Consider the following 12331-nt stretch of genomic DNA (forward strand, 5'->3'; position numbering starts at 1 on the left):
TAATGGCTACAAATTATATAATCAAATCACAGATATCCCATAATAAAGCAGCTCCCTTAATTAACATTCTCGTTAAAACCAAGTATCTTTACTTGGAAATGAGACTGTATAAGATCAACCTAACCCCAGATCCCTGTCCCAAGAATCAAACTCCAAAATGGCGTGTTAAGAAAAAGCAATCTTAACTCAAAAACACAACTGTCTTTAGGTTCTCAACCTGGGATAAGAAAATAAGGTAGTCATACCTGATCAGAAAAGTAGCAACTATTAAACTAAATAACCTACAGCCAAGCAGGTATATCTTCACCTCCACCCTCTCCTGCTATCTGGGTTTCTTACCTGATAAATCCTTACATGGAATTGGATGTTCAGTGTGCCATAAATAATTATAAATGGTTGTTTCAAGAGAATAGACTCCCTCATGACAAGCTGACATTTTACCTCTTAACTCTTTTACTGCAGATCATGTGGGAAGTCCCCAGGTAGGGGAACTAATTAAGAAGGATGTACAAAATAACTGACATTAAACTGGATGGATGGATGGATGGGTGGGGAAGGAAGGAAGGAAAACTTAACACTGTCACCTTAATAAAGATGCCTCCCAAAAATCCTTCCTACCCCTTAAGAGGTGAACTTCAATGAGAGGAAATAATATTATCATCAAGTAACACACAACAGGTTCTTCTAGCAGAATTGACTGAATTGATTCCTTGGAGTATTTTACTCTAAAATTGATCAATTTAAAAAGCTTTTGGGTTGCCAAATGAACAAAAAATAGTTCCACATACAAATCTACTCTATGAATTAGCGTGCATCATTATGATAGCCATTTAAATTTCACTTCACCTGTAATTGTTGAAGAAGACTTTCATGTAGATGCTTTATTTCCAGACAAGGCTCTTCACTGAAGTTGGGATTTTTAGTGCACTCCAAGAGGTAATTTCCTTGAGATTTTAACTCCTTTAGCAAGGATGTCAAATCTTGTGCCTTCTGGAGGAATTTCTTATAAATTTTTAACTGAGCTTTTTTCTCCTGCAAACCATGTTGTAGAGCAAAGCCTGCTTCTTGTTTCTTCTTTAGTTCTGTAAGCATTAACCTCAGATCCTCCTTACTCTGCAAATACTTCTCTCCTTCTAGCAAAAGCTTTTCTTGATGGCTAAATTAAACAAAACATTTTATAACTGAAATGACATTTAGCAAAATGGAGTGGTGTTTTGCATATTATAGCACAATATACATTACAATAAAAAATTAAAATAACACTCATATAGATTATTTCCAGAGACTCTTTTAGCATTATAACATTATGAATAGCACTGAATTTAGCTTAGAAACCAAGATATAAATTATTTGTAGCATGATTAAATTTTTTTGTTACATAAAATTCAAGCTGAGAATAGATACTTAATAATTTAGATTTCAAACCTGTCCCAACAGTTTAATTTATATACACACATATTTACATTTCACTTTATAGTATAAGCAAAACAAGTAAACATTGAGTATACTGACCAACTAACTACTTTATGCTTTCTATAGCTTAAATTTAATGTTTAGTGAATTCCTGGAAAAATATAGACTCACCAGACATTAAATGTATCATCTAAGACATGGAGTATGAATTAAGGATTTCACCAAAAAAATATCAACTGGATTCAGCCAACACTTATCAATGTTTATACATTTAAGAATCGCTGAGAATATATATTTAAAAGCATAAATTATTCTACAGAGATACCATGCAGATATACCAAGGTTGTTTTGGGGAAGGTGGATTTGGTGCAGAAGTAGGATCCTGAAGGTAGAATGATAAGACAATGTTAATTTGTTGCTAAGCACCCACGGGATGCACAGCTAAACTAACACGGACACAGAACCATGAGATGGTTGTTGCGTTTCTGATCTGGAGAAGTATTCCTCTTTGTTTCTGCCCCTGACATTGTGGATGCCCCTGACATCACTGACTTTCGCTCCAACAGATAATTGTATCCAAATCCAGAATGCAGACAAAACATACTTGTTATGGCTTCATTGTGCAACGAAAAATGATGAAGACGGTGAAGGCATGCCCTTTACCTTAGATATGTGTTGGCTAAATGGAGCGTGTTGTCCCACTGATTCTTGATATCAGTAAGAGTCTTTTGAACCAACACAGCCTCGCTGCTCTCAGCCTGGCTCACAATGGTTTGTATTCTGGCGTCCCCTTCAGGCTTTAGTAAAATGATTTCCTGAATTAAATAAAAAAGATCTTACAAGCTCGTTCATAGCACTTAGGGTCTCTTTTTATTAATAAACTTTATATTGTAATTCTAACTGCAGACTATATTTCAAAATTAGCCTTTCATTTTTACACATTCTCCAAAGACAAAGGTTTCCTCCTTCATGTTATACAGAGTTGGTTCGCAATCAACATTTGTTACTTTGACTTGGTTGCATTCCAGCTCTCCCTCGATATTCAACTGCATTCAAATAAATTATACGCCAATTAAAAACTGGCAAATCTGCCTTCCTACCCATTCCGTTATTTATAGATGGTGAGTTAGATTAGCCTCCTAAACAAGACATTTTTGATGTCAGGCTTCCCACAGAAAAATGGAGTGTCCCTCCTGTCAACTCCTGCCTCTCCATCGTGACATAGTTAATTCCCTTTCCCTGTTCTTCTCTTCCTTTCCTTTGCTCTGTCAACCAAGTTCTTCCCTTCTTGCAAACACTACTTTAGATTCACTTTCTCTGGAAAAACTTTCAAATACAATCCCAAATGATTCCAGTTACTTTAGTCACACCAACCCTTCTAGCTCACTATTCTTGACACTTTCTTCCTTTAACAATGCTTACAGTAAGGTGCTTTCACTTCTTCTGAGGTGCCTTGTAAATTCCAAATACAGTGCTTCTGCTCCTGTATTTTAACTAGCAATGTCTATTTAATATCTCCTTGGATAGAAAGGGAGCTCAGGGGAGTTTGAGATTCCCTCTCCCTCAAAAACCAATGATCCTCAGCAACCTAAGCAGTTTCTAACAGGCTTTATGAGCCATATACACCCGCTCTGCAGAAGAATTCCTCTCCATCTCTGCTCTTGACACTGCTGATGCCTCTGCTGAACTGACAGCTATTCCTTTTGTATCCTAGCAAACCTTCTGCAGTTCCTATTTATCATCTTTATTTCAATTCTTCTGCACTCAGTGAAGATGGACAACAACCAAGACGACAGACTTTCTTTCATATGCACTAAATAATTTTAGACCCATCACAACCCTTTTCTTTTGTGAGCACAGTGACCTGAATTTCTTCAATCTAGTTATCCTATTTGCCATTAAGAAAAAAATTTTGCAGCTTTCCTCAAAATCTTTTCAAAATTAGAATTCACTCAGACCATTGAAATTTAGTTTACTCAGTTGTACCTTTATTTTCTGGATTCTTTCTTCAAGTGGCATTTTGCCTTCAGATGAATTCAAAACCATAAGGGACTCTTTAATCTCTGTTATCCAATGAACTACATCACTTGCAAGATCATTAAAGCACTGGTCCTCGGCAGGAGGTAACTTATTCTCTTCCTCAATTGCACATAATTGTCGCAATAGTGTCTGATATCTATCATTCAAATGTGTTGATTCAGTTATTAATTCTTCTTCAGTAAGCCCATATTCCTTCAATGAGTTGTTCAACTGGGTCAGAGATTCAAACTGTTCCCTGTAAATTCCAAATGTCATTGAAAGTTTACAAGAGCCATTACACCATAAAAGAAACCATAATCCCACGAAACATTTCATACAAGATCAGCTATACCTCTTTCTAGCTAATGCTTGGTAAAACAGCTCAGTTTTCTCTCCTGATTCTTCTGTTTCTTTCCATTTCTCTTCTTGATTACTCAGCCACTTACTCAAGTTTCTGTGGTCATCCTGGAGTCTAAAAGAAGATTACATGTTAGAATATAACATAAGCAAAAAGTGCAAAAAAATGATAATACAGTGGAATTCCTTTATAATGCTGGCATTGAAGAGAAGGTTGACACAAACCTTATGAGCCAACCAGATTTTTTTATCCTTTAAAGAAAATTTAACTTTTAGTATATCAAAATCATTCGTGAATAATAATCTCAATTATAGCAGGGTTCTATGGTATTAAAGCAATGAGCTACACAAATGTGTCATAAAGACAGGAAACAAACAGAAAAAAAATTTTGGACTTCTTCCTAAATCTTTGTCATATTAGATAATTTGAAGAACTCTCCAAGCTTCTGTATTCCTGAAGCCAAACCTGGATTAACATGTATCTCTATTTTAATTGTAAAAATTTTCATGTACTGTGTATCCTAGTGCTTGCTGTACTAAAGTAGAGTACATCATATAAAGGAATCATTAGATAACATATTATTTACTTATTGCCTTTGTTTCCTACCTCAGTAGCTGCTGCAGGTAGTCTTCAAGCTCCTTTGCTTGTGCCTGGCACATGGACTCCATTTTCTCTAATTCAAATTCTTGACTCGCAATCCAACTGTTAAGCTCTTTAACATGTGCTTTGGGCAGATGTTTCTTCACCTGATTCAGTACAGTTTTCACCTGCTGTATTTTACTGCCTCTGCCTTCAAGATTTAAGAAATCCTTAAGAGATACAAAAAGTCAATTATGTTCTACTTGCAGTTCTAAGTGTGGTCCCTGCCACCTCCCTGGCACTTTTCCCAACCAGTACATGACATCACCTACTTATCATGGGGCAGGCTCTGGAGATGTGGCTAGCTCCAATGGCAAATGATCAAAAGAGGATTTATGTTAGTCTAAAATGTGCACGTACATTCACATTTGTGTATGATCTTCTGGGAATTATATCAAGCAAAATAATGCAGTGCCACTGAAGGTCAGCAGCAGGTTGGCCAGGAGAGTTACATTTTCCTATCCTAGCCCAGCTCAATTTCTCCTAAATATTGACTCCTTTCTGGCAATCAAAATGTAAAACTAAACAGCCTATTCTCTAACTTTCCCCAAACCAGAATTTTATTTCAATATTTTTGTGTCAAGATTTGGGTGTTAATGGGCAAGGACTATGCAAAAGGCAAAGTTAAAAAGAGGAAAAAAAGCTGGGATTTTCAACTGAAAAACAGAAAAGAATGGAGATTCTACCAATAAAGGATGGTTCCATAAAAACAAGAGATTAAAAAGAGAACATTTAGTGCCATCAATAAGCTTGAGAGCATAACTTACTAGCAAAATATTAAAATACTAGAAAATCCACCCTAAAATTATCAAGATTTGAGGGTGCAATATACTATTTAAATGCACCCATGTGCTGTGCCATTTATTTTAGGTGACCTTCCACTAGGATGCCCTCCATGGGGGTGGTGACTGGTCTATTTTGGGGCATTACTGCTTGGCACAGAACAGGTTTTCAAAAACATATGTTTAATAAACAATTGAAGGAATAAACTTATTCTTACTGCATTTTTTTTTAAAATTAGAGATTAATCTCACTTTTGGAAAAGGTATCACATTCACATAACTTCAAAATCAATAACTATAAAAAGAGATAAAGTGAAAAGCCTTCTCCCACCCATCTCCCAGTTGCCCCATGGCCTCCCATAGATGCCCACTGTAACTAGTTTCTTGCGTATCCTTCCAGAGATTTTTTTATGCATATACAACAGACTTGAATATATCTTCTTCCCCTTCCCATCATTTTAATGTACTTTTAGTACCATAATAAAAACACTGTACTGGATTGTTTTTACTCAGTTTAACAGTGATATATCCAATATGATTCCATAGAGCTTCCTCATTCCTTTTTAATGGCTCCCCATTATTCCACTATATGGCTGTACTATAATTTATTTAAATCAACTTTTATTGATAGATGCTAAGGTTATTTTCAAACTTTTACTATTACAAACTGCAATAAAAAACCTTAAATAAATTCATTTCACAAAATGTAAGTGTTGTGATAGCATAAATTCCTGGAAGTAAAAATGACTGGATCAAAGGGACATAAATCTTTAATTTTGACAGATGCTGTCAAAGTGCTGTATGGCTATTTGAAAAGTATAAATTAACCTGTGACCACAATGTACTAAAGTGCAAACAAAGTTTTTAAAAACGATCTAATTGGAAAAAGACATAAAAAAATCAAGAGACGTCTCTCAAGAAAGTACTGGGATTTCAAAGTTCAACTTAGATGAAGTCTTCATTTTTTAATGAAATATGATTTAAACATAACTGAATTTACCAGTAGTCGCTAAATTAAACAGCATCTTAGAATGGTGTAAAAGTAGAACGTGTTTAAAGTCACACAACCCTTATCCAGTAAATCAGAGTTTCAAAACACTTGGGGGAAAACTAGGTCATTTGGAAATGTCTCTTAAAGTATAAGGAAATTAGTAAGTCAAAGTAATCATTATCCTGTCTATGCCTCCAATATTACATTCTGATAAATTTTGATTAAAATTTATGTATATCTTACAGAAAGTTTTTGTAGTTTTTGTTCCACACTCTTTTTGGTTTCTGATATTTCAAAACACTCCTTAAGGTTCATTCTAGTGTTGCTGAACCAGTCATTAAAGTTCTTGCACTGATCTGCAGGATAAATGTAAAAAAAAAAAAAAAAAAAAGAAGGAAAAGAAAGCTGTGTTCATTCAAGAGGGCCCTCATGTATCTTGTCAATGTGAGAGATTCTGAAACATGCTCCCCACCCCATGGGTAACCAGTCATTGTGTAAAGTGGTACTGTACTCTAAAACATGATTTTGAGGGCTAACAGCCTAGAAAGCAATGTGGAGTACCTTCCAACCACAACTTCTTTTCACACACACAGGACACCCAAAGACACACAGGCACAGCTCCAGACTCACTGACCACAGTGAGCAGGTCAAACACCAGACCTTGATGACTTTCCTTCGTGAAATAAAGATGTGGGACTTGAAAGAAATAGATGTTATGTCAGGCCAGTAAAGTATCCACCCCACCACCCCACCACCCTCCAGGAAAAAAAAGATTTATCTATTATTTCCTTAAGTATATCTGTGCAACCATCTCTAAGTCAGGTTAGATTAGCCTTTGTGTTCACAGTACTATATTCATACTCTAAGATTCCCAGAAGCCCAGTAAGAGGATCATTGCACTTACCATTCAATAAATTAGAAAAATGATCTTGCAAAACACTTTTTTTGGTATTAAATAAGTCACTGACACTTTCATATTGCTTCTTCAATTCAGAGAGTTCAGGAGTCAGACAACCTATTTGATTCTCAAGTAATATCATACTGTGCTTTTGCTGTAGAATTTGCTGCTGTATCTCCTAAATAAATAAACAAACAACAATCATTAAGTCTTAAAATGGCTCAGTTAACACACAGCACATTAGATTTCAATTGCTTTGCAAAGAGATCTAGATGATTTTCTATTGTGTAGATTAACTTTTGCTGTGATGGAAAATGTGCAAGGCAATGCACCTTAAGATCAAATAAATGTCCACAAAGCAATTCAAAGGTGAAAATGCTAAATAAATATGAACTGTTTTTATGAGCTTTTTCCCCAGATCTTTTTTTTTTCCCCGTTTTGATCAGCTTAAACAAAGTCAAAACCATCCCAGAGAAGTAGGCAGCAATACCTCCAATTTAGTAAAGATCTCCAAGCTGTCGGAAGGAGACAGAGCTTTTAAGAGGGATTCAGTCATCCCAATCTGGGTCTTGGCTTGGTCAAGATCCTCCCTTAGCTCAGCTGTGCTGCCACTGAGTGTGCCACGGGGGGATTCTCCTGTTAGACGCATTTTTACATGTTCCATTTTGCTCACAATCGAGGACTCCATGACCTGAAATCATGAAACATACAAAATACTATAGCACACTGTATTTAATGAGTTTTATATGGTAGCATACCAACTGAGGTGCTAGCTCATTTGAAAATATCTGAAAACATATAGAAAAAAATAAATAGCCAGCATTTATTTAGAGCTTATTTTGTGCATGGCACTGTAGTAAGCATTTTACAAAGGAGAGATTTAAGAAGGTTAAGCAACTTGAGTGAGATCACAAAGCTAGGAGCCAGAACAGGCCATCATTCAAAAAATGTGACTACAGAGCTAACATTTGAGCACTGTGCATTTTGATCTAAATAAAACTGTAGCTAATCACGCCACAAATCAGAAAATCACACTTAGGTCAAGCTCCCTGACTCTCATGAAAAAAAATTTATTACTTTACATGGGCCCCAGACAACATCACCCCCTTCACACAAGAAGCTTGTAAAATAAGTGAAATGAGAATAAGACAATGCAAAACTACAATATTAATCATTTTAAGAGTGGAACAAATATAATAAAATATTCCAAATAATTCTGGGTTGACTCAATATAGGAACCCAACAAATGGAATTACATTTTACAATTCATGTATTTTATAATTTATAGCTATACTTTAAATTGTATTTTATGTTTAGGAATTGGAGTGTATTATTTATGAATATTACTTTAGAGGATAAAGAGAAACTTCAGTTGGGACTTTTCAATAAAAATTCTCTTACCTGCAATTCAAGAGGTATTTCACTGCTTTGAAGCAGAAACTGTATTTTTGCCACTTTTCTACAAAATTCTAAAGGTTTTTGTTCTTGTTCTTCTAACTGTTCCTAAAACACATAATTTTAAAGGAAAATTTCTTTTTATTTTACAACCTTTATTCTGGTACCTACGATTATGATTGTTAATGTATAGGAACTCAAAATGCTTTTGAATTTACCATAATCACTTGTGTTTTGACAGAGTTCTGGGGGTTACAAACCCATGTGCCAGGCAAATGTTATGACAGACTGAAGCAATCTAGCTAGAAGCAGTAGAAAGAGGTGAGTCCTGTGCCAAATGAGAATGCATGCCCAGCTTAATGGCATTTAATTGCATAGATCTGTATAAATAAACTGTGTCAACACAAACACAGACACTCTGGCAGAATCTGGCCCATAAAGTAGCAGTTTATAATCCTTAACTTCAGCACTTTAAACATCCTGTATCTCAAGACAAATTTAAGAGACCCTTAGCAGTGATTCATTTATACTTCATAACTACCATATACCCAGGAAATTCATAAGTCTCCACCCATTTTGAAATTTTTTCCAAATGTAGAATGGATATGTGAAATTAAAAGTGATTAAAATGGCAAGAATTAGGCAAAAATGATATTTGAAGCATCAGCACTGGCACCCTGTGAAGCCATCGTGCCCCCCATACATGTTTATATTACCTTGAACCAGATTTGAACCAACATTTGGCTGTTTTTTGACCTACCATAACAGCAATTTTATATCATCCAAACTAATAATATGCAAATAAGCAAGCAATTAGAAATAAGTGTCCCTAGAATTAAAAGTGATAACTTTGATTCTTTCCAAATTCCAAAACCTGTGTTTGCTGTTTAAAAAACTAGACTTTTGAAGTTCCATGACAATGTTGATACTCAGCCTTGGGTTATTTCTAATCATTTTGAATGACTGTTTAATTCAAATTATGAACAGGGCTTTCCTGAAATCATGGTCTAGATCAAGGATTAGCAAACTACCAACTGTAGGATTTTATAAATAAATTTTTTTGGAACTCAGCTACAGTCATACGTTTACTATTATCTGCGACTGCTTTCATGCTAGGGTGAGGAGTTGCAATAAAGCCCCAATGGGCTACCAGCCAAAAATATTCACTATCTGGCCCTTTAAGAAAGTTTGCCAATCCCTGTGGTCTCGACTGACCACCTGGGAACAATTCTGCATTTTGATGGGGCTTCTGCTAGGAGTTCTTAATCTTTTCTGTACCATGAACCTCTTTGGCAATATGGAGAAGTCTATAGACCCCTCGCCAGAATCATATTTTAAAATTAAAACATAAAATAAATTAGGATTACAAAGGAAAACTATTAAACCAAGTTACATTTGTCAAAATAAAAAAGTAACAATTTGTGAAGTAATATTATATTTGTTTCTCTGTTAATACCTTAAATAATAAGACGTAGTAGTGGACTACTAAATACCATAATTTGAAAGCTCTACTGATCGTAACTAAATTATGATTCAAAAATATCTGTCATTGCTTTTTGCAACAAAGTCACATACAATGCTCATCCTGTTTGTCACCTATGTTCATAACTGAAAGAAATGTTATATTTTAGTTAAACATTCATGAAACTAAAGATACAATTTTTTCCCATCCAAGGTCATTCTATCCATGAACCCCTGGAATATCTTTGAACTCCAGGTTAAGAATACCTGGAATATCTTCCTGGATATCACCAAGGAAACAATAAACCATTCAAGACCCTCTCAACTAACAGTGAAAGAAAGAAATGATTTCTTTGTGATTTATCTACCCCACTCCAAGAAAACAAACTCAGTATTAGCATATATTTTCTCTTTGTTGAATTACCTTCAACCCTTCTCTTTCCTCTTCTGTCAGATGATGTAATTCCACTTTTCGAAGGACTTTTTCAGTCCATTCATCAATGACATTTTTTAGGTTATAAAGTTTGTCCCACAAAGCTAGAGCTCGACCAAGATTTTCATAGAATTCTTCTGTCTTCTCATTTATCTACCACAATTAAAACACAGACATAACATATTTAGAGGTAAAAAGTATGAATAACATTGTTTCAGCCAAACTTACCATTACTGGCTATATAATTTGCTTTATTCACCAACAAAAGAATGTGCCTTTAACCTATCATGTAGTACTTTCTTCTCCAGAAAATATTTTAGCTGATTTGTTGCAGCTTTATGCAAATGAAAGCAATAATCTTCCTAATTTCGCACAATAAAAATATGTTCTTTTAAAACCCAGGTGAAAAAAAAACAGGTGAAGGTAAACACAGACAAATCCTTAATTTTTAATTTATTTAAAATGTACCATACACTACTTGACCGAAAATTTGTTAAATATATAATTAAACATCAATATCCTACCTGAGTGTGTTATAATTTACTTAATTTTAAATAAAATGAGTACATATTTATATACCTGGAAGATTACAGACCCATTTGTTAGTATTGCCTAACTCTGGGAGTGAGATTACTTCCTAAGTCATGAATTTTATATCGTTTGAATGTTTAAATGATTAGCATTTTGGAATTAGATACAAAAACTAAAGATACATGCAAAAAAATATCAATTTAATTGCAATAAAATAGACAGAATTTCTGTTCAATTAAACTAAACATACATCAAGCCATCTATCCACAATAATATTAGCCTCTTTCTCAAAAGGGGGTTCTTCAAAGGTCCTCATTTTATTTAGATGGAATTGCAGATTTTTGCAGATCTGGTTTATCTTGTCTACGTCCTCTAAATGTTCATTAAATTCTTCTTTGACAATTTCAATCTGTAAAAAAGATATGAAACATTTTTGACACACTGATATAGGCAAACCAATAAGAATCACAATTTTGTTATTGGCTATTCAGTTTAAAAACAACATCACAACAAAGAATAATTACTTCTTAAATTATTCCTTAAAGCAGCCTTTTATTGTCTCACTTTCTCTTTGAGAATTTTTAGAATCCTAATTGTCTGATATAATGTTAAATCTAGAACCAAATTACTTCCCACTTTGCATGACAAAATATTTATAATGATCAAAAACCATGTTTCTTGTCCATGCGAAGTAAGATTCTACAAAAAAACTCACACATCCATTCAACATTAAAAAAAATATATATATATATATATATATGACATTTACAATATTCCTCTAGAAGGAGACATCTTTGTAATGTCTAAGAACCTGAGTGCTCATCTGAATAAAACAGACAAACCACTAAAACATCTATAATATGACTTTTAATTCAATCTTCCATGATTCTAAATCTAATACCATTTCTAACATGGAAAGTGAAACTCTGCTTTATCAAAAGGCCAATGACCTTAAGCTACAAAATAAAAGTTGGTTGGTAACTAATGTAATTTTAATGTTTAACTCAATTTACTCTTCTCACACAAGAGTTTATAACAATTATCAGCTCTCAAAGAATAACACAGCAGTGAGGTCTATGGGTTTTCCTTTGGCCTCAGATATCCGAGGCTGGTTGTAGATGAAAAAACAAACAAACAAACAAAAGCCTGCTCTCTCTAGGCAAACTACCAGGAAAGAGGCAGTCTGATAAGACAGAAAACATTTAGAAAATAATTGCTTACTTGAGCCAAATAATACAGAAACAGCTTGATCCAATCCTCACCCATGTCAGCAAGGTAGGCAGCCTAGACATCTCCCAACACTAGGCATGACAGAAGTGCACTTCCATCTGATTAGGGTGGTCTCAGAGAAAGCCAGTAGAAAGCTGGGACTCTCTTCCCCACTGAGCAGTCATAAGGTACTCTCCTTGAT

At 34.6% G+C, this 12331-nt stretch overlaps 1 protein-coding gene across 6 annotated transcripts in view; it reads right to left on the reverse strand.

Moving 5' to 3' along the window:
• The window catches only part of SYNE2 (spectrin repeat containing nuclear envelope protein 2), a 346465-nt gene that overhangs the window by 174786 nt on the left and 159348 nt on the right, over positions 1-12331 (reverse strand). For all 6 annotated transcript variants that reach the window (XM_037832561.1, XM_037832566.1, XM_037832565.1 and 3 more), the window contains exons 33-43: positions 11171-11329; positions 10381-10542; positions 8502-8603; positions 7591-7791; positions 7107-7278; positions 6446-6558; positions 4397-4599; positions 3785-3904; positions 3400-3688; positions 2077-2228; positions 847-1156 (exon numbers count right to left, since the gene is read on the reverse strand). In XM_037832561.1, coding sequence (XP_037688489.1) covers positions 847-1156; positions 2077-2228; positions 3400-3688; positions 3785-3904; positions 4397-4599; positions 6446-6558; positions 7107-7278; positions 7591-7791; positions 8502-8603; positions 10381-10542; positions 11171-11329 — 1983 coding nt within the window. The remainder of the gene's footprint in view (positions 1-846; positions 1157-2076; positions 2229-3399; positions 3689-3784; positions 3905-4396; positions 4600-6445; positions 6559-7106; positions 7279-7590; positions 7792-8501; positions 8604-10380; positions 10543-11170; positions 11330-12331) is intronic.

This window comes from Choloepus didactylus, chromosome 4 (assembly GCF_015220235.1).
Source record: "Choloepus didactylus isolate mChoDid1 chromosome 4, mChoDid1.pri, whole genome shotgun sequence".
Classification (NCBI taxonomy): domain Eukaryota; kingdom Metazoa; phylum Chordata; class Mammalia; order Pilosa; family Megalonychidae; genus Choloepus; species Choloepus didactylus.